The 22319-nt window shown below is 33.1% G+C and overlaps 3 protein-coding genes across 3 annotated transcripts; 2 read left to right on the top strand and 1 right to left on the bottom strand.

The window, feature by feature from the left end:
- Positions 1-3353: 3353 nt before the first annotated feature.
- On the bottom strand, positions 3354-17471 carry LOC114714200 (gibberellin 2-beta-dioxygenase 8-like). Its single transcript, XM_028898929.1, has 5 exons — positions 17313-17471; positions 16195-16267; positions 7439-7910; positions 4721-5066; positions 3354-3581 (listed from the first exon to the last, which is right to left on the bottom strand). Exons 1-5 carry the CDS (start codon positions 17469-17471, stop codon positions 3354-3356), a joined length of 1278 nt encoding a protein of 425 aa, XP_028754762.1.
- On the top strand, positions 12387-16116 carry LOC114714179 (PHD finger-like domain-containing protein 5B). The gene is made up of 2 exons (XM_028898895.1): positions 12387-12525; positions 15483-16116. Exon 2 carries the CDS (start codon positions 15525-15527, stop codon positions 15855-15857), a length of 333 nt encoding a protein of 110 aa, XP_028754728.1. The 5' UTR covers positions 12387-12525; positions 15483-15524; the 3' UTR covers positions 15858-16116.
- On the top strand, positions 17336-21761 carry LOC114714174 (internal alternative NAD(P)H-ubiquinone oxidoreductase A1, mitochondrial). Its single transcript, XM_028898885.1, has 8 exons — positions 17336-17913; positions 18774-18987; positions 19084-19244; positions 19421-19486; positions 19778-19944; positions 20225-20339; positions 20704-20883; positions 21393-21761. Exons 1-8 carry the CDS (start codon positions 17470-17472, stop codon positions 21543-21545), a joined length of 1500 nt encoding a protein of 499 aa, XP_028754718.1. The 5' UTR covers positions 17336-17469; the 3' UTR covers positions 21546-21761.
- Positions 21762-22319: the final 558 nt, after the last annotated feature.

The following is a 22319-nucleotide window of genomic DNA, read 5'->3' as shown; positions in this document are numbered from 1 at the left end:
TCCTTATGATTCCAATGTGCATTTAACAAAAAATAAAGGAGATCCTATTGCTCAATCTAAATATGCAAAGATTATTGGGAGTTTGTTACACTTAGTGTACTAGGCCTAACATAGCTTATACTGTGTGTAGGTTGAGCAAATATACTTGCTGCCCAAGCAATAAGCGTTGGGAGGCTTTGCTAATGCTATTGAGTTACTTGAGAAGTGCCATGAATTATGATATGCTTTATAGTGGATTTCCCATTGTATTCAGAGGATACAGTGATGGTAGCTGGGTTTCAAACTCAGATGGAACAAAACCTACTAGTGGCTATATTTTCACTCTTGGTGGTGGTGTAGTAACATGGAAGTCAGCCAAACAAACTATACTAACCAAGTCCTTGAGGGATTTTGAGTTTATTCCTACGGAGTTGGCTAGATGTGAGGTTGAGTGGTTGACAAACTTCTTAACGAACATTCCACTGGGTGAAAAACTAACACTATCAATGTCTTTACGCTATGATAGCCAATCAGCAATAGCAACAGCCAAAAATAAAACCTTCAATGGTAAAAGCATATATATTCAATTAAGACATAATATTATGAGGTAGCTACTAAAAGATAGAGTAATTTCAATTCATTATGTAAGGTTAGAAGGAAACCTAGCGGATCCATTAACAAAACCTCTAGCGAGGAAACAAATTAATGAAACATCAAGAAAAATAGGACCAAAGCCAATTCAAAATTAATAGTGATGACAATCCAAAAAATTTGTGATTGGTGATCCTATAAAGAAAGTTTAATAGGTAAGAACAAGTCGTTTATTAGTTCTGCTACACTAAATAAATTGCTAGGTCGTTCCTATGGTATGTGAAAAAAATACTAGAATGCATTTTGGTGATGTTGAATGAAAGCTCTTAATGATTTCATAATCCTACTGGATGGTGTGCTCATTACAAGTATACTTAATGAAATCACCTCTATGAATGTGAAATAGGGCTACTTGCCCACTCCTATGAAATTGTGGTGAAATTTCTAAAGCATCTGTTATGCACAAGGCATGCATATCTTTGTTTAACATGCAAAGAAACTATTAACAATGGAAATATGGGTATATAACTTGACTAATAGTGCATCTAGTACACACCTAAGAGATGTTGGTTTTAAGTCCAAAGGACCACCCGCACTTTTGTACTAAGTATAATTGGTCTAGGTCTAGTTTTAAGTCCAAAAGACCACCAAGTACAATGGTCATACTCGTGTGTAACTCAGCCAATGATGTTTTCTTTGACACGTGTGGGGATCATTGAGATATCTGTGTGGGTGTGTCAAAGAAAGAGTCTCATATTAACTGAGAATGTGAGAATTAAACAGAAATTGAGCACTTTTTGTTAAAGTATTTTGTTGAAATTTAAATAATATTTTGGTAAGAAAAATTTTATTAGAATAAGCGTCATGTTATTAGCATTAAAAGTAGAAACTGAATGTTGAAGAATTTAAGGCAATCAATGGACTTTACAATGCCTTAAAGTTGAATTGTTTGAAAATTCTTCATGGGTTTTTATCATTTTAATGCGTTAAGATTTTAAATACCGGACGACGGGCTTATATATCATGCAATAAAAAGATTTAAAGTGGCAAACAAATCGTACCAAGCTTTTTAATGTGTTGAAACAATTTGAAATCTTGCACGGGCCATTCAAGCATTTTCAATGCATTGAGTAATTAAATAATGATTTTAAAGTATTGAGCGGATTTCCTATTTACCTCCAACGTTCAGAATATTGCAATCAGATACTTGACAGCATTCAATGTCTAAAATTGGCGGTTTAATGTGATTGAGAACTTGCCAACATTTAAAAATTATGAGGCCTATAAAAAGGTGCTTCAATTTAAGGTACAGAACACAGAGCTCTAGAGTTTTCAAGCTCTTCGCTCTTTCTTTTTTGTGTGCTCTTCTACATGTTGAGTTTATTATTATCTTCTGTTATTATGCTCATCCTATTTTGCAGGAAAAATTCATTTAATCTTGGGAAGCACTGGATCCTTGTTTACTTCTATTGTGAAATAGCTTTAAAGAACAGTGTCCATAAGACGTGACTCAGATTAATTGTTTCTTTATAGGTGCTACCGCCAACAAATGAACCGTCTTGTATTAATACAATCAAGTGATACTTAAGTATTTCTCTGGTTTTTAATGTATGACCCAATTTGATAATTGATATTGGTCATACATGTACAACATATTTCACATGTTTATCAATTTTTCTTGAAATGAATGCTATTGATATTCATTCAACAATAATCAAGTAGGAGAAGAAGATAAAGAATTGAGAAAGATGATTAGGGTGTTTTAAAAAAAAGCATATTAACTAATTTAACTAACATCCTTATTCTATCCAAATAATATTGAGTTCCTCAATATGTTTGTCATTGGAATAATTAGAGAATATATATATTTTTATATCATTAATTTATTTTAAAAATATTTTATAAAATAAATCTTAAATAATTCAGATTTCAAAGTAGATGAAAGATATTTTAATAAAAAGTGTTCAGAGATTCAACCAAAAAGAAAAATAAAAATATGAATAAAACCAAACTAAAATATTACTTGGGCAAAACTGTGGAGCCATTTGCTTCATGGTATGCTTGGTTTGGCTTAATTTTGGAATCACTTTAATTAGTTGAATTTTATGTTCACTTTTTAAAATAAGGAAAAAAACCGGTATTCATAATTTTAAATATTATCCATTTTACTTTAAAACATCTTAAGAAAATAAAATATGTTTTTGAGAATCATGTTTTGGAAAAATATATATAGAAGAGATATTTCTATATATGCCAACATAACCCCATTAACATTAGGCATAACGATATTATATTGTCAGTACAATTTGTCACGTCAAAAGATATATTCTTCGTTTGCAGTACAATTAACCCTTTCTTTTCTTAGCCTACTCATTCAAAAGCCCCGTAATCTAAAAGTTCTTAGCCCACACCATTGATGAGTCTCAAGAACTCTTCATCAGTTCTTGAACAAGCCTCATAATTTAAAAAGTTATTATAATCTTGTTTAAATATTATAGATTCATATATTGAATTCAAACTCTTATAGCATAATGTCTATGGGCGGATTACGTTAGATTTTTATTTTTTAAAAAAAACAGAATGGCAGACACTAATAGCCTAATTTTACAGTGAAATTAAACTTACAACCTTTCATATAGAGGAGTCTCTATACTACCAGACCACAAAATGATAACTATATACTCTTCTGATTCTAAACATAAAATCTATTTTCTAGTACAATTCGCATTACAAAATAAGTCTTATATTTAAGACAAAAAGAGTATTAGATTCTTGAGGGTGTATCATTTGTGAGAGTAGTGAAATCTGGGGAGTCCAACTTTGTGGCCAATGGTTTTGATGTCGTCTTCAACTTGTGCTCTGAAATCACTGTACGTGAAGGGCTTATATTGGGAACTCTGTATGACCACCTCATCGTGTGGGAACACGAAGTAACATATCGACATTCTCTCTTTCTCTTCGTTTATCTTCACTCTGTGCAATGCACTCTTGTATCTCTCATCACTTATCGCCTGTGTCGTTTATATCAAATCAATGATCAGATTCCAAGCATTAGGATCATTATTAGAATTAGATAATAAAGGGATCGATGGAGTTAGTTTGGAGAGGGAAAACTAATAATTAATTAACAAGATGACATTCAACATACAAAGACTAAAAAAATGAGACCCTAATAAATACAAAATCAATCAATTTAGGATAAATGGCAATAACTTCAAGGAAAAATTGCTGAAAAATCTTACATTATGAAATTTATTGCCAAAGCATCTGAATTTTTGGGGAAAAAAAGCCACATACAAATTCTTTTATCTAGTGCAACTTTTCTTCATATGTGTATAATTCATTTTCAACTATATGCAAAACAAAAGACATTCACATATTACTTCTTATACTTATATAAGAACTAGTTAGGAGATATGTTTAGTCCTAAATATAAGATTTTAATTCACTTTTGTTTTTCAAATTTATAACTTTTTTTCTAAAGTACCCCTATTAAGTATTGATTGTAAAGGGCAGGTTCTCACCAAGAGATGATTCCAATATATTTCTTCGGTCTTAAATATAAGATCATTATACACACTAGTATAAGGGTTTTATATTTAGGACCAAAGGAGCAAATGATTAGAGAGGGTAGTTTAAATAGTCAAGACATTTGTTACAATTAACCAACTTAACTAATTTTCTTAATCTTCTCAAATTAGTTATCTAGCTCTTATATTAAGAATTACAGATAGTATGACTGAATATATGAATGAGTTGCACCCACTCAAGCAAGTACTCGAGCCCTCTAGTACCTTTCAGCAATATATTTTATAATGTGAGATTTTCCAGAAATTTTCCCTAATTTCAATAGACGTGATAGGTCAATTTAAACAGATATTAATAGAAAACTAACAAAAATTAAACCACAATAAAGAGCATGCAAGAGGCACCAGGAAGAACATAATAATTGAGAGTAAAATATGTATGCTGCATGCATTATGCATGTGTGTCTATTCATTTTAGCATATGAGGATTTATATACAAGATCAATCTATCTAAGACATATGAAATAATCAATCTAGAATGAACATTGTACGTGTCAAATTAAATTAAACGTAATCAAATTATATTAACTATATATACCATTTCATCAGAAACATTATATTACCTGCATCATGTCGCCAATGTTGACAGTGAGAGTATTGGGAATGGATTGAACAGGAAGCCATTGATGATCTCTGAGGACTTCAAGTCCAGAATCTTGAGCATGAAGGCTGAGAATGGACAGCACAGAGCTATCTGTGTGAGGTTCCATTCCCCAACAACCACCATTGTTGTTATTTGAATATTTAGGGTTTCGAGGATAACGATACACTCGTATAAACCCAGTCTTGTCTGCCACATACGAGCTTATTTCTGGCTTCTCTATTCTCAGACTCAGCTTCTTCACCATTGCTTCGAACAAAGATTTAACGATTCTTGATAGGTGCCTTCCATAGTCTACTAGCGCATCTCTGGTAGGCATATTCCCACAATCAATGAAACTCATTCACCAAGTAAATAGTATATTACGTACTTAGAGGGTATTTGGATTCTCCGAAAAGTATTTTTAAAAAGTACTTTTCTACAAATCGAAACAAACTATTTCATATATTTATTTCATATATCATAAAAGTACTTTTAAAACTATGGTTTTGCTTCACCCAAATACCCTCTATAATATATATAAGACCAAATTAATTAATTTGTGGAGATTAATGAAGTTACTAAATTGCTTAACTATAGCATATGTTACATGATCTGTCTAAAGTACTTATGTGTATCATTAGATTATATATCAATTTACAAGTGAGCCAAATTAGTTTGGAAAAAGAATGATAAATATAATTTAAAGTGATTTAGTAACTTTCTTAATCTCTCTAAATTAGTCAAGTGGATTTTATATTAAGGATACATAAAAATTTCAAAATTAGGTTTCACTTTGTGCAATATATTAATATCAATAATATTTTTAAAACCCAGACTTAATTTTGGTAAAAAAAATCAAATTATTATTTTTTTAAAAAAAAAATTGAATTTACTGTCTTATAACTATTTTTTTTAATATTTTCATCAAAATGATACATTTAAAGCAAGTTTCATATATTATTAACTTTGAGCAATAGTCTTAAAAAAATTTTATGGTATAAATTTTTTAGACTTTTATTGTATAATAATGCATATTTGTTTTTATGATGAAGTGCATCGACGGAAAATAGAATGAGAATGATGAATGAAATAGTATATACTAGTATATATGTTGTTTGTAACTTGTATGGTATATGTTTAAAATAGGACAGCAACATTTTTATTCTTATGTTTGGCGGAATAAAAATACAATAGAATAATAAAAAATAAAGTTTCAATGAATCTAAATCTTTTTAATAGATTAATTCCGTTTTATCATGTTTGTTAACAAATGGTTAATGCATGGTCATCGATGAGTAAAAAAAGTGATAGATAAATGAATTTCTTCGGGAACCAAATAATTGCATCGCTTTTTTTTTTTTTTTTTGCGTTGCCCAAAATAAAATTACATTGCATTTTTTCTTACCAATAAAACCTTTCAATTGCTCTTCCAATTCCATTATCATCACTCAAATATAGCGTTCAGCCTTATACTCCTTATCTGATCCTATTTATAAAGCAGAAAGAATAGATTTTTCTTGATCTTATTTATAAATTATTTCATTATATTTTTAACATAAATATACTATTTTAATAATTATTTATTTAAAATATCTACATATTAACTAAAAATAAATTAAAATATTATTATATTTTAAGAGATAGTCAATACAATTTAAAATTTTTGTTGACGTGTGAAACTTTACTAATGTTTTGTAAATAGCATAAGAGGAGTATCCCATTTTGTCCATTCTTTTTCTTGCTATATTTCAGTGACGGGCAATAAATGGCAAAATTGACAATCATCGTAGAAATTGATGCGGCTGTCCGCTAGGACAGACCCCGTTTATAGGTTTAAGGAACGCCCGTGATCACTAAAAACTTTCTGTATTAATTTATGTACTCCAATTATATAAATAATACTCTATAATGTTTCATGATCTTAAATGAGTATCCAACTCTATTTATATTTTTTTTTGCCAACCAAACTATATTTTTAAAATGAGAGAGAGAGCGAGAATTATAAGGCATTACTTTTTATGATTGCTTACTCTTTTACCTCTCATTAAAAAAAAAACTTCTTGCACCTTATTAGTACAGGCAAAGTTAGAAATTTATTAAATTTTTAGACAAAAAATAAGTTTTAAAATTTTTAAGATTAGAGTGGTATACGTATATTTATAATTAGAGAAAATTGTTCAATTAGGTAGCATATTTAAGACTGAAGGAAATAATTATATCTACAATAAAAGTAAATTTAATTAAAAAATGTACTCTTAAGAGGATATCCCTTCTAGTATAAAAATAAATCTATCACTATCAAGGGTTGGGTCTAGCAAAAACGACTAGTCTTTTATAACGTGGTGAACAATGCTTTGAATTCCCACTGGGAGATATATCTATATTTAGTACCTAAAAGTGCCTCAGAAAGAACTACTTCTAATAGGAGAATACCTAAGCTTTTATTAAAAAAAAAATCTATCACCTTATGTGAAAAAAAACCCAATCAACTTTAACCCTCCAAACTTTGTCTCTTTGAAAATTTTAAATTTCTCTTTTGCCAGACTTCGGAAATTTTTATCAATCACTACAATATTTAAAATATATACTAGTATTTTTTTAAAGAAGTGCTATAGCACTTCTTATCGTAATTATAAAAATTTATTTTATCCTACAAGCGTTTTATTTACAAAACTACTATAGGACGTAGCATGCTTACCTGAAAGACTCAAGCAGAGGAAGCTGAGGGTGAAACTCATGGAGCTGTGCTAAAGGGACATTGAAGCCTTCAAATAAATTGATCTTGCTTGGGTCTCCGGATACGCCTGTCCCGGATCCGGTTAGGGCAGGGTTGCCCCAGAAGTAAACCACGGGGCTACCATCACAGGAGGCTTGTTTGGATTCAAAGGGCATGCAAAGTAGCTGTTTGGCTAGGTCGTGAAGTTTGGATAACAGGGTTAACGGAACTCCGTGATTGGCTAACCGGAATATCCCCCAATCCCTGCAAGCCTCGTCTAGCTTCTCCGTCATTTCATAATCTTCGTTCAATAAGCGTTCGAGATCTATCACCGGCACGGCATGCGAATCGGTGGGGATTGTGTCCACGTCTGGTTCCTCACGGTGGTGCCGGTGGTGGTCGTCAGAGTGGTGGCTTATCTGGTGGCGGAGAGCCGGAGGGTAAGAGTCCAAGTGGGTCATTCTGATATATGAGAGAGAGGCGGCGGTTTCGAGAATCAAGAGTTTTGTTGGTATTATATTCTTTTACAGTGGAGGCAGATGCATTTTTAATGTGTGCATCGGTGCATTGAACCAGCTAATGTCTTTTTCTTCTAAATATAAATGTGGGTCAAATTACGGTCATTACTCATTAGTCAAAATGATGGCAAAAAAAATTAATTAATAAAAAATATTGAGAAAAAAACACTATGAAAATTATAAAATTCCAGATCATGTATTATTCGTAAAAGAATGTATTGTTATTTGCAAGTCAAGTGTTGTGAAAACTTACGGTGTGGCGATGAATCCTGATTTGAAAATTGGCAATTTTCAAGATTTTTGTTTGTCATCCTTCCATTAATTAATGTATTTGTTATTTTATTAACTAGAATAGCATATAAATTAAAATTTAAAAAGTAAATGTGTTTCTTTGATTTTGAAATTCCGCACAAGGTTTATTCAAAGTAAAGAATTTTTCAGCCAAGCATATGGAGAGATTTGGATCATTGTTAGCATGTTAGCTTCACTCTTAGCAATGCGTACGGCCAGCTAACAAATATGAGTTTGATTAGTAAGAAATTTACTCATATTTCATAAAATTGTGGGCTTAAATCTTACTAATGATGTGAGAATTTGGTTGATGAGGGACTTATACATACCTTTATAAACACTTTTTGAATTTAAAAACATGAATTGGTTTTGACAATTCTTTAAGACCGAACTCACCTAATATTTTTTTTAATAGAAAATAAAAATTGAAGTGCACAGTCTAAACATTTAGTCGACTCTTCACATGTATATCTTGTATTTTTGTTCAAGTTGCATTCTAGGGATCTAAGTAAATGGAGGATTGAAGATCAAAATCATTCATTGCATATGGTGATATGTATGGTAACTGAATCTTTATTATTTATCTCATATACTATTCTTTTTTTTTTTAATATAAGAGCTGGTTTAACTTTCAATTTGGTTCTAAATATAAAATTTTAATATACTTTGTCTATTATATTTATCCATTTTTTTTTCAAAGCAGTAGTTGCACACGTTAAAAATTTTATTAAATAGTAGTTTTAGCTAATATATATAATTAGTAAGAGTATTTATTTATTTCAAATAACCAACTTAACAAACTTTTTTAATCTACTCAAATTAGTTAACTAGCGCTTATATTAAGGACCAGAAATAGCAGTATTTAATTTAACTTACTGTAAAAATTAAGGGTCGTATAATTATTTTTTCTTGCTAAGCACATGTATCCTTCTATTAGAAACATTTCTATTTGAAGTACTGTCAGGTACTAAGTTGAGGTATCTCTCATATAGGGAGGGATACTTACAGATCGTCTGCCAACAAAATTTTTACTTCAGCAATAGGATTCAAACTCAATATTTTATAAGTAATGAGTCAATTCTTTACCAATTGGTTCAACTCTTGTTGGTATAATTATTATGACTTTACAAAATTACAATATGCTGGGGGTTGTTACAAGAACGAAGTCAAGTCCAAGTTGAGTGATGCGGGTCCATGTGGGCCTCATGACATGTTTCCAACATGAGGCCCAATATATCAACTAAAGGTGTACCTGTAATGGGCCTCCATAAACTGTTTCACTTTATTCATGTTTTTGGATCCTTTTTCTTTCAGACGGACTTCTCAAGAGGGAATGAAAATTTATGACCGTAACCAAGAGGGATTGGGTCTAGCAGAAAAGGCTAGTTTCTCACAACGTGACAAATCAAGGTTTAAATTCCTGCTGGGAGAGGTACTCACATTTAGTACCCGACAATACCTCGAATATGATTGTCTTTAATAGAAGGAGAAATATGTTTTAGTTATTAAAAAAAATTATGACCGTTAGGTGTGACAACAGTACAGTTTCAAATTTCAGCAGAGGCTGCCCCGCTTATTAAAAAATATCGCTCAACTTGCTGCGGGTTTTCCAATGTTCTTGTCACTTTGTTTTTCGGCCAAAACGTTCTTGTCGCTTTATTTTCTTAAATTAATATGCAAGTCATGTAGCTTTATCTCATTTTAATTAAATTTTTATAGTTTTTTATCTGATCATTATAGGTTTTTTTTAACTACAGATATTGTTTTCACACTTGTAATTTATTAATTTGTAAGAGAAATGACATTAATAGGGAAAAACCAAGTGAGGAAGATACCATGAGTAGGGGTGGAAATAGACCAGGCGGCCTCTCAGGTGCCTATGGCCTGACCTGCATTTGGCCTGGCCTGTTTTCCAAAAAAGACAGGCTCAGGCCTGTTTGAAGGCCTGTTTAGTTAAACAGGCCAGACTTAGGCTTTTTAAAAAGCCTGTTAGGCCGGCCTGGGCCTGTCAGGAATTTATAATCATAATATATGAAAAAATTAATTAATGCTATTATTGTTAATGTACTCTTTTAATTTATTTTTTAATTTTAATATATAGTTAATAGCTTAATTTTTTCTTAGATTTTGAAGTTTAGATGACAAGTGAAGATAAAAATATAATTTAAAATAATAATATCAATAAATAATGTGATTTTTAAATCGTAAAAATATAAAGAAAATAGGAAAGAAAAATTTTGTTCCAAGAATGATAAATTAACTAACTTACGTATTATGTTAATTTAAGTATGATACCCTCTTTATTCATTATAAAATTAGTATTTTTTTCCTCTTTATTTATTTGTCTTAATTTTAATTTTTTGTGTGTACTTAAACGTAGTCTTATTCCAAATTTTAACATATAATTACAATTAGTTTTCAATAATATTCTTATAAATTATAATTAAGATTTAAAATAGTACTTATGATACTAAAATTTAAATAAAAGACAAGACTAAAAATTAAATTATTATGTACGTTTTTTTTATCTTAGCTTTTTTAAAAAAATTAATTATTATAATTTGAATTTTTTAAAAATACAGGCCTTTTAACAGGCTTCAGGCCAGGCCAGGCTCAGGCTGAAAAGTAAGCCTGTAACAGGCCACAGGCCAGGCTCAGGCCAATAGGCTCCAAAACAGGCCTGACTTGTTAAGAGCAAAGCCTGGCCTGGCCTGTCCTGTTTCCACTCCTAACTATGAGCTACTTAATTCGGGTTTGCCTATTGGAACATACGGGTGGCAAAAATACAACAAGCTGTTTGTCAACTAGGGGCTGCAATAATGATGAGCACCCTTTGGGAGATGTGATAACTAATGCTAAGTTGACCAAAAAAACACATCAAAGAGTGGGGCTATTTAGCTAAACTTTTCCATAGCCTTAACGATTACTTTTACATCTTTGATTAACATTCCATTCTTTTTAGTAGGTGGTGGCTCATGAAAGATTCTTGAGATTTTTGTGGCTTCATTAAGTTTTGAGTATCAAGGACATGTAATATCAAATTACTACTTCCGATCATTAATATAAGACCCCGTTTGATTTTTAGTTTGGTCCTAATTATAAGACTCCAATCTATTTTGTTTCTTATATTTATGCATTTTTTTCTAAGATAATTCTTCTAATAATGATATTTCTAGCCAATATACTTAATTAGCAAGGATATTTTAGGAATGACAATACTTATTTATTACAAATAACTAACTTAATTTACTTTTTTAATCTTCTCAAATTAGTCAACTAGGTCTTATAATTAGAACCGGAGGTAGTATTGAAGTTTTTTAGGAGTAATTTTATTTTATCTTTATTGCCTTTTTCTCTCTCTTTCCGCATTGTGTACGCAAAAACTTCTCAAATTAGTTTCAGCATTGAAGTAGCTTTTGACTCAAAATTCATATGAAAAAAAGCTGAGCCAAATATTTTTTTCAAGTCTCCACCTGCCAACAACCTACATTTACCTCATTCCAATGCATGTTTTCTGCTAAAATTGTGAAACCAAACACATGTTTAGGTAACCTTTTTTTCATAGGCTTGACAACTATTTTTTCATCTTTGATTAATTAACCTCACCTCCTTCCTAGTAGATGGCTGCTGAAGAAATATTCTTGAGACTTTTGTAACTCCATTTAAGTTTCGAGAATTCACTTTTAATTAAAAAAATAGTTTTGAATTATGCTCAAACCTCCTTGTAAATACTTGATGATTCCACAGATGAAATGTTCATTTTTACCCGAAAAAGGAACAAATATAATGATTTACTCGTTGTAATAATCAATTTTTGATACAAAAAAGATAACTCAATATAAACCCAAAACTGATTCCTATAAAAAAGACAAGAATTTTCTACTAAAATTAATTGTCTTGGTTAGCTTTGGTTTTGAACCAAAATAAATCAGAAAAAAAAAAACAGCTCATAAACAATCCTAATTAGAAGTTTTTTTTCCCTTTCGATATCAATATTAGCTAATAAACAAAACTTGAGTTGTCAGTGCGGCCCAATACAAAATCCAAAGCCCATTAGGCCCAACATAGATGAGTCTGGATCATTCTCAGACGCTTCTTTACATTTCTGCCCGCTTCTTTCTCAGGTTCTTTTCTGCGGAGTGCGGACCTTCGCTCCTTAGCTTCCCTCTCCTCCCAGTTCGCACCATCGTCCGCCGTTGGTCGAAGTATACTCGATATATCCGCCGACCGACACTCTTCCCCTTCTCCTTCGCAGTACAGGTTGGTTTTCTTAACTCCGCATTATTCTCTAACTCTTTGTTCTCGCTCTGTTCTTGTTATTATTTTGTTTGATTTCCTGTTGAAATTCTTCAGAACGGTTTGAATTGTATGCACCGTGAATTTGCTACCCGTTCCTGCTAATTGCCTTATTTCTTGCTTTGTTTTCTTTTTCTTTTTCTTTTTCATTTTCAGTCTCTCTTCATTTCTATTTCGAATGTAATTTAGGTAAATGCAAAAGTTTGTTGATTTTCCTTCAAGTAAGATAGAAATCTTTAAGTTAAATAGGATGACTGAATGTATTGGGTAGTAACTGAGAGGAGAGAAATAGGACTAAAAATGAGTGACTAAAACATAAATTTGCTATACCTTCAATTATAACTTCCTATTATAATTTTGAAATGTCTTCCCTTTTTCCTGGGTTGAATAATTCTTGTGAAATTTTGATGAAGTGTTCACAAATGTAGGCTAAACGTGGCGTTCTGTTTCACTTGTTGTGACTGCAGTCTGCACCGTTGTCAGTTTGAAGAAGTTCATGAATTGTTATTAGGAAAATTAACCATTTGATCATAGTTTCACGGAGATTTAGCTTGACTCTCGCCACTCAATTCTTAAAGTTTTCGTTTTTATCACCATCCCTTATAGTTCAACTCCTTAGAGGTTTTTTGTTTCTTATCGCTATCCATCCCCATTTTCTAGAAAACAGTTAAGTCCCTTATAACTCATTCTATGTGGTGCTAACAACAATTAACAATGTTAAAATTTGCTTATTTGGCATCCTTATCAGTGCTACTTTTAGTTAAATAAAATGACAATGAATTTTTTAGGAGTTTCGTAAATGGGATTATACCTGAGAAACGCAATGTAGGGTGAGAGCTAGAGATTGAGAACTAAGAATATGAAAAATGTCAAGAACCAGGAAATCATGTTTGGAGGAAGTATAAGGCCGATGCATTTTAGCTCTTTAAGAAGTGCAAGACGCATGCTATTTGGGTGACGCGAATCTAAAGAACATGTATGAATCTAGACAAAACAAAAAGGTGCTGAACGACTATTCAAAAAAGTATTGGTAAGTGAGAAAATTTTTTGGTCGCGGGGGAAATCATATAAGTAGTATATTAGGGCCCACCAGAAGCAATAGTTGATTTCATATATCCTAGTTGATATTTGTAGCTTGGTGGTAATGGGTGCCCTTTTTTTTTTGGGGAATTGTTTAAGTGAGCATCTTCATAAAGCTTTGTAGCCTCCCTAATTCATGTGGTTGTTGTTAATGTGTGCTTGTATTACTGAATGTGATTGAAAATACCTGGGTTGATCTAATTATGCTCTAATTTAACCGACTATAAAGTTATATGATGATTCATTTTGGTTCTCATAATGTGCAACATATAAGGTGTGAAGTAAATGGATGCTTTTGGTGGCATGGGTAAGTTGATGTAGTTAGCTGATGTTATAATGTGATTTCTTTATGTCTAGCTTGGTGGTAATGGGTGCCCCTTTTCTTTTTTTTGGGAATTGTTTAAGTGAGCATCTTCATAAAGCTTTGTAGCCTCCCTAATTCATGTGCTTGTTGTTAATGGGTGCTTGTATTACTGAATGTGATTGAAAATACCTGGGTTGATCTAACTATGCTCTGATTTAACCGAATATAAAGTTACATGATGATTCATTTTGGTTCTCATAATGTGCAACATATAAAGTGTGAAGCAAATGGATGCTTTTGGTGGCATGGGTAAGTTGATGTAGTTAGTTAATGTTATAATGTGATTTCTTTATGGCGCATGTTTAACTATATGAGGCAAGGTAATAGGCGATTATGATTAGAGTCATGAAGGTTCAAGTAGTTTAAACAATGACTTTAGTATCCAAGGTTATGAAAGTGAAGTGTATGCTGGTGATAGTGTTGAAGAAGAAAATGTGAGCCCCTTGATACTTTCTTTGTTAGTAAATTATATTTTAGGCAATTGAATTATAAAAAATACTTAATTGAGACTAAACATGTTAGAACATAAATTTTCACGGAAGGCATTGAGATATGACGTGCGTGCATAAACGATCAAAGACAAATTTGCTATTCATGAACTCAGTTGAGGATATTAACAGGAGATATAACCTGATAGTTATTGAAGATGGCACAGCATGATAAATGTGTGAAGGTTGTTGCTTGGAATTATTTATGCCAGACTATCTCAACGGTTATGTGGGGACTAGGGTATGTGTGAAACAATTGAAATGACATTGGCACGCTAACGCCAGTGATTAAACTAATGATGGGCGATTAGTCTCAGGTGTATCTTATTTCTGGCCGCGTTTTATATAGGTTCAGGTCTCTTGATGATCATATGGTGTAAATTTTACAGCTTCCTATATTCTATAATTGTTTGGTGAAGTCCGGCTAGAAGGTTTGTAGGCTTTGATATTTATGATTTTTCAACATGCTATTAGAAGTTCTGGCCAAAAGAACGCTCGTACAAGGATTAGTCTAGTCTGTGGCTGAATGTCAATAGGAAAGAAGTTAGGCCTTGCTTACAGCGTCATTGTTTACGATAACAATTTTTTATAGCAAATCCATCATATAGGATATAATCAGGGAAATTTGAGGTTTTCTAATTTGATGGTTTGAACATTGAAGATAGTCAAGCCACCTGTCTGAACTGAGCATTTTTCTATAACAACATTCTCTTTATAACTGTACCAGTTACTTGATTGATGCAAAAAGCAAGGGAGGGTGTTTTAATTAGTGCTTCAGCCTAAGAGTCTGATCTACTTTGCGGCCTTTTTATGTTTTGCTTTTTATAATCTTGGGGATCTGTAATTACTAGTCATACACTGGAGGGTTTTCCAGTCTTTGCCTTGATACTGTCTATGTCTTGACTTCTCATTGCAAATCACTTCTTCTAGAAGAATGACACTTAACTCATTCACTTACCATTTTATTCAACTTTGAAATATCCTTGCAGGCCTTCTGTATACAGCCCAGCATTTAGGAGGTTGTTGAAAACATGGCCAAGCACCATCCTGATTTGATTATGTGCAGGAAGCAGCCAGGAATTGCGATTGGACGACTTTGCGAGAAATGTGATGGCAAGTGTGTGATCTGTGATTCTTATGTTCGTCCTTGTACGCTTGTCCGGGTCTGCGATGAGTGCAACTACGGCTCATTTCAAGGTCGTTGTGTCATATGTGGAGGAGTAGGAATCTCTGATGCTTACTACTGCAAGGAGTGTACACAACAAGAGAAAGATAGGGACGGATGCCCTAAAATTGTGAATTTAGGGAGTGCCAAAACTGATCTGTTTTATGAACGTAAAAAGTATGGTTTTAAGAAACGATGATGAAGATGATGCTGGATTCTTGATATGTCTGTATCTTATTATTAAGACAGCTTTCTGAGATAAACGTATGGATGTCAGAAAGGAAAGGGTATGTATACATTTATCTGATGCATGATATGAACTGTTAGCAAGCTGACTTGTGTCTGTGGCTCCTTGCTTGAACATTGTTCAAATGCTGGTGACCAAGAACAGGAAATTAGTAACCTTTTTGTAATAACAACAATTAGCCTTGTTATTAGCCTTTTTGTTCTGGTGTGTAGCTTTCTCAGCTGCATGTTCAAAAAAGTTTTTGCAGAAAATTTTTGGGAGGGAGCTCCAATCTCCCATTTTTATTATTTATTATGATTGTTGTTATTATTATTATTTTTACTAATGTCAAATGACCATTTAATGCAAGAATATTTAGAGCACTTGTTTTGATGCTCTCCAAAGTCACAGTGCAAACGTGTTTTTTTTTTTTTAAAACAAAATCGATGAGGTCACTTTATTTTTTAAAAAAATTAATCAGTTCTTTGAAAGCTATTCCAAGCACAAAATGGTGAATGATGGATGTTAAGTGATAACTCTCATCCGCAAAAATTGTGGGGAAAGCCCCATGATCATGGACACCATCTATGAGAAAATGTAAAGTGAATCATAGTAGAGAAGTTGAACACATGAAATATCTTATTTATTTATTTGTACTTTATGTACAACTCATTGATAAAACTAAAACCCACTTTCAGCGAGATTATGAGCAATAAAACCTTTTAAGCTCTAATGGGTATTTTTAGATGGTTATAGTAACAATTTTCATGATTCCTTTAAATAAATAATACCATGTCATTTTTTCACATAGGCTCTTCAAGATCTACGCAAGACAAGGACCATGTCTCCTCTGTAGGCTGATATACGATATAAAATTTGGGAATCATATCATTTCTGATATTTAAACTTTTTTATATTATTGATTTAGTTTCTAAATTTTTAGTTATGACAATTTTTACGATTTATTATGTGAAAGAATTATAAAAATTGAGTTGTAACGAGTAAAACTTAAAAGCTGAGTTGTTTTCAATTTAAAAACTTTTTTTTTGGGTCATAATTCAATCACTTATTATACTTCTTTTAAAGGTTTCAGACTAACTTCATATTTAAAAAAGTCTTAAAAAACATTCGGTGTTATTGGGTTACAAGATCTCAGTAATTAAAAAATTATGTGAGCTCAGGTTTTCCGAACCAAAGTTCAAAAATTATATTAATAATTAGTGAAAGTTTTAGAGTCCAAAAGTTATATTTTTTTCCCCTAAAAATATAAAGTCATATTAAAGTGGCCTCATATCTTTCTTCAAATATTTAATGACCACCTAGAAGGTCAAATACGACAAAGAAGCCAAGCCAATGGCCAAATGTCAAAGGCCGAGGTTCCCATGTCAGCAACGGACTCGCCTAATCCTCATGGGATGCATTGCTCACCAAGTCAAACTCATCAACACCCGCACCTCCTGGAGACTTGGACCTTCTCTCTCGCTTTCCTTCCCTTCTTTCTTCTTCTTCTTCTTCGGTTTCAATTCTCTGATGCATCCCTCCTGATCCATTCCCACATCCAAGTTTACCCAAAACACAATTCAACATGGCTTGGTTCAGAAATCTTGCAAGATTTTCTGCCATTAACGTATCCCGGAGACAAGACCCATTTCTTCTATCTTCTTTCAAACTTTTCAGTTCCAACATCAATACTGATCCCACTGTAGAAAAACCGTCGGTTGAGCCGGTTCAGTATTCGGGTTTGGGACCTGCCAAGCCCCATGAGAAGCCGCGAGTGGTAGTGCTGGGTTCTGGGTGGGCTGGATGCAGGCTAATGAAGGGGTTGGACCCTGAAATCTATGACATTGTTTGCGTCTCACCTCGAAACCATATGGTCTTCACGCCTCTGTTGGCTTCCACGTGCGTTGGAACTCTGGAATTTAGATCTGTTGCTGAACCCATTGCGAGGATCCAACCTGCTATTTCTAGGGAGCCTGGTTCCTATTTCTTCCTTTCCAATTGTACTGGAATTAGCGCAGATAAGCACATGGTTTGCTCACTTTTGCCTTAATTTTTGTCTATTTTCTATATTTGTACATGAAGAGAATGGATTAGAAGAGTGCGCTTTTACATCTGTTGGAAATGCTAATTTGGTTGCATATGTTGAGAAGTCAGTCTCCAAAGAATTTGTTGGATTGAGGTTGCTCAATGAATGCATTTGGAAATTGACTTCCTGGTTGGGGGAAGATAAGCATATGTGGGCATAAATATCTTTTGACCGTGTCTCTGTTGTATACGTTGACTTTAAGATGAGCTAACGAGATACTATTTGTTGTAGAAAATTTTTTCCGACTCAATGAATTGGTTAAGTATTATAGGAAAGTTGATCATGATTTGGTGACTTGATTATTGACCTGCTTGGCCTATTTATAGATCATATAACCTTGTCCTTCCCATATGTTGCCAAGGATTGATATGTGAGGCTTTCCGTCACCCAACTTTGCACCCTAAAGTTTAGCAAAGGCTCTTCTTGTTATTTGTGTGACCATCGATAAAAACTACATAATAGATGCTTCACGATGGATAGCATGACATGCATTATCTAGCAACTTTAGGATTACAAACTATGTTTATGGCGCATGGAATTGAATGTCAACACTACAACTGGTAAAGAAACATGTTTTTCTTTTCCCCATTAGATTGAACTTCCAAATGAAGTGTGGAAAGCAAAAAATGAAACAAAAACTCCTTTTCTATCACGCACCCCCACCCCAAATATACCCTTCTGGTTATCTGGTTCCACTTTAGAACAAAATATTTGAAAAAGTTGAAAACATGATTCTTGAATTAGTTTGAACTTCACTACTTACAGTTTCTGACCTGTGTAAAATTTGGTTCTTGGTTTTGAAGGTTCATTGTGAGACTGTAACTGATGGTGAACAAGCCCTAGATCCTTGGAGTTTCACGGTCTCATATGATAAGCTTGTAATTGCATTAGGAGCACAGCCCACCACCTTTGGAATTCATGGAGTCAAAGAACATGCAATTTTTCTTCGTGAAGTTCACCATGCTCAGGAAATTCGCAGGAAGTTGCTTCTTAACTTGATGTTATCTGATGTGCCAGGTTGGTAATGATAATGTTACTACACTGGCTAAATATAAAGTCATATCATGAAAGGCTCTGCTACAAGCTTCTCATTTTTATATGATTTGGATGCAGGCGTTTCAGAAGAGGAAAAGCGAAGGCTTTTGCACTGTGTGGTTGTGGGAGGTGGTCCCACTGGAGTTGAATTCAGTGGTGAACTTAGTGATTTTATCATGAGAGATGTCCGTCAAAGATATGCCCATGTTAAGGATTACATCCATGTTACTTTAATTGAGGTACGTATCACTAAATCTATGCATAACTAATTAGTAAATAGAATATATTTGCCATGGGGAATCCCTACATTTTCTGGACCCCGTTTTTAATGGAACTTAATTGCCACTTTATTGCTGTAAAAAAGTTGTCTTTTTGAACTATTTGATTGTTAAGCAATTCATTCATGTCTTCACAGGCAAATGAGATATTGTCTTCCTTTGATGTCCGTCTCAGGAATTATGCTACCAAGCAGTTGACAAAGGTGAGGTATTTGTTAAAAGGCTTGTTTCTATATGCCCAAAAAATCCAGACCATATTGAACTGTTTATTGTCACATGGAAGGGAAAAGTGGGTTTTACTTGGGTTTTCACGTCAAATGATGAAGTACATGGGGTAGTAATAGACTAAAAATAATTAAAATAGCCTCTTTCATGGAAAGGCGTTTAGGGTCTTTCACATGATGTGCAATACTTTTCAACTTTTTATCACAGCTTTAGGCCTTCAGCTGGGGTATTATATATATTTATGATTGATTTTTTGTAGTTTCTCTCAGTCAGGAGTTCGTCTTGTCCGTGGTACTGTGAAAGATGTTCAAGATCAGAGTATTATCCTTAATGATGGCACTGAGGTTCCATATGGTTTGCTGGTATGGTCTACTGGCGTTGGACCGTCACCTCTTATTCACGCTTTAGATCTTCCCAAAGCTCCTGGTGGAGGAAGGTAAGTGTTGTTATTTAGCATATTTACATATCATTTTCAGTGACAATCAAACCATTGTATGTATTATGTATGTGAATAGTAGACATATATTTTCCCCTGTCCATGATGCCACCGATTAGTTTCCTATTCGGTTTTTCTTTTGTGTTGGATTTCCTTTCAATTGTTTTTCTTTCTTGTTATTCTGTTGAAATGCCCTTTCCTTTGCTTTTGTGTTCTCTTTTGTGATGTCACTACAATATTAGAATAGGAAATTGTACCAAATAAAGTTCTGTCTTCACAGGATTGGTGTTGACGAATGGCTTCGTGTTCCTTCAGTGCAAGATGTTTTCTCAATAGGCGACTGCAGTGGATTTGTAGAAAGTACAGGAAGACAAACACTTCCAGCCTTGGCCCAAGTAAGTGATATTTGGTTTTATGCTTTCTTCAATACAAGCCCGCATTCCTTAAATTTCTCTGTTCATAATATGAGTCGGTTTTGGATTTAAGATGTGGGACACATTTAATTGTGCATGTGTTCCATTCAACTTAGCAGTAACATAACTGCTCATGGTTGACAAACTATTGCTTGTTTCCGCATCACTGTTAAGACATCGGCTTTGGATCCTCTCCATTCACAAAGTGAATTTGGAACGTGTATTTGGAGGGGGAGAATATGGTTGGGTATAGGGCCAGAGTTTTGTGTCTACTATTCACATAGTAGAGGATCTGGCCACAAGTTATCTTCTAGCCATGTAATGTGTTGTTTATTGGAAATGAAAGGTGGCTGAGAGGCAAGGGAAATACTTAGCAGACCTCCTAAACAAAATTGGGAAAGCAGGAGGAGGGAGAGCAAACAGTGCAAAAGACATTGATTTGGGAGAACCATTTGTCTACAAGCACCTTGGAAGCATGGCATCTGTCGGCAGCTACAAGGCTCTCGTGGACCTTAGACAGAGCAAGGTGATCTTTTTATTTATTTATTTATTATTGTTATTATTTTCGTAACTGTCTAGTATCCGGTACTACTGAGAGCCTATTTATTTAAGCTTAATAAAGTTATTTTAATTAAGCCAAACACATGAGATATTTGTTTGTTTAAGTTTCTTAAAATAACCACTTTCAAAGAAGAAAAATCTGTTTTTGGTTTTTGAAGATTAAAAAAAACTTAGATTAGCTTTTAACAATAATCACTTTCTTATAATGTTCTTTTTTATGTTCTTTATTGTGTAATGATTTTATGAGTTGAGCCAAACAACCATCGCTCTTCTAAATAATCTGAAACTAACTTCTTTTTAATCTTAAACAAACAGGCCAACATTGTTTCTTTCCCATCTAGAAGGATTGAATCTAAGACTTTGCTTAGGAGAATTGAATTCTTTCTGCTCCATTCAACCGTCTGTTCATTTCTAGCTTTGTCCTGATGATTTTAAAACTAAAAGAGTCTGAATCATTTAAAAATTGTGTTGCAGGAGGCAAAAGGTATATCACTGGCAGGATTTGTCAGTTGGTTCATTTGGCGATCAGCCTATCTTACGCGTGTTGTGAGCTGGAGAAACAGATTCTATGTGGCAATCAACTGGGCTACAACTCTTGTATTTGGTCGTGATATCAGCAGGATATGAGACTTCAGAGGTGTAATCGTTGGGCAACAATCCTTTGTCTTCTTGTATTTACGCAAATAAATGTGTATAGCGTATACAAAGAGACACAAGAAATAACACAAATTCACAACAGATGTAAAGATCTGATATCACATTTTTTTCCCATCTCTATGTTTTCTTCATTTAGAGGGGTGGGAACTGACATCTTGGAATTACAATCTTCTGCTTACAAGAAAACATGCATGCGACTAGATTGCAAGGTTATTTGGAGAGATTAAGAACATTAATAACTTATTTAATTACAGCATATGTTATACGATCTTTCTAAAATACTTACATGAATCATTAGATGATATATCAACTTATAAATGAGGAAAATTAGTTTGGATAAAGGCGATCAATATAAATATTTTAAAATAATTTAGTAACTTTCTTAATTTTCTCAAGGTAGTCAATCAGATCCCGGATTAAAGACTGGGGGCAGTATTACACTAAGAACTCAAGCTGTTGATATGTTTAATGATGAGAATATTTAGAAATAAATTTGCAAGGCATTCCACTGTACAGATTATTGGTAGGCTCAAATGTCTCTTATCCCACAAGCTCATGTCGTTAATTATCAAGAATATTTCCTTATAACTGTGGATACTATATTGCTTTTAAAATGACAGTCCAGTATAAAACCTTTTTTTTTTTTGGCCAGCCAGTTTAAATCTATTTTGAACCTTCACTCTTTTGGGATGTGTAAAAGAATGCTCTTGCCTTTTATTATTTCTATAAAATCTAATTTGTAAG

Source organism: Neltuma alba, unplaced genomic scaffold, assembly GCF_004799145.2.
Source record: "Neltuma alba isolate B1F8T4 unplaced genomic scaffold, ASM479914v2 tig00001931_pilon, whole genome shotgun sequence".
Lineage (NCBI taxonomy): Eukaryota > Viridiplantae > Streptophyta > Magnoliopsida > Fabales > Fabaceae > Neltuma > Neltuma alba.
This window is presented reverse-complemented; position numbering and strand designations above follow the sequence as displayed.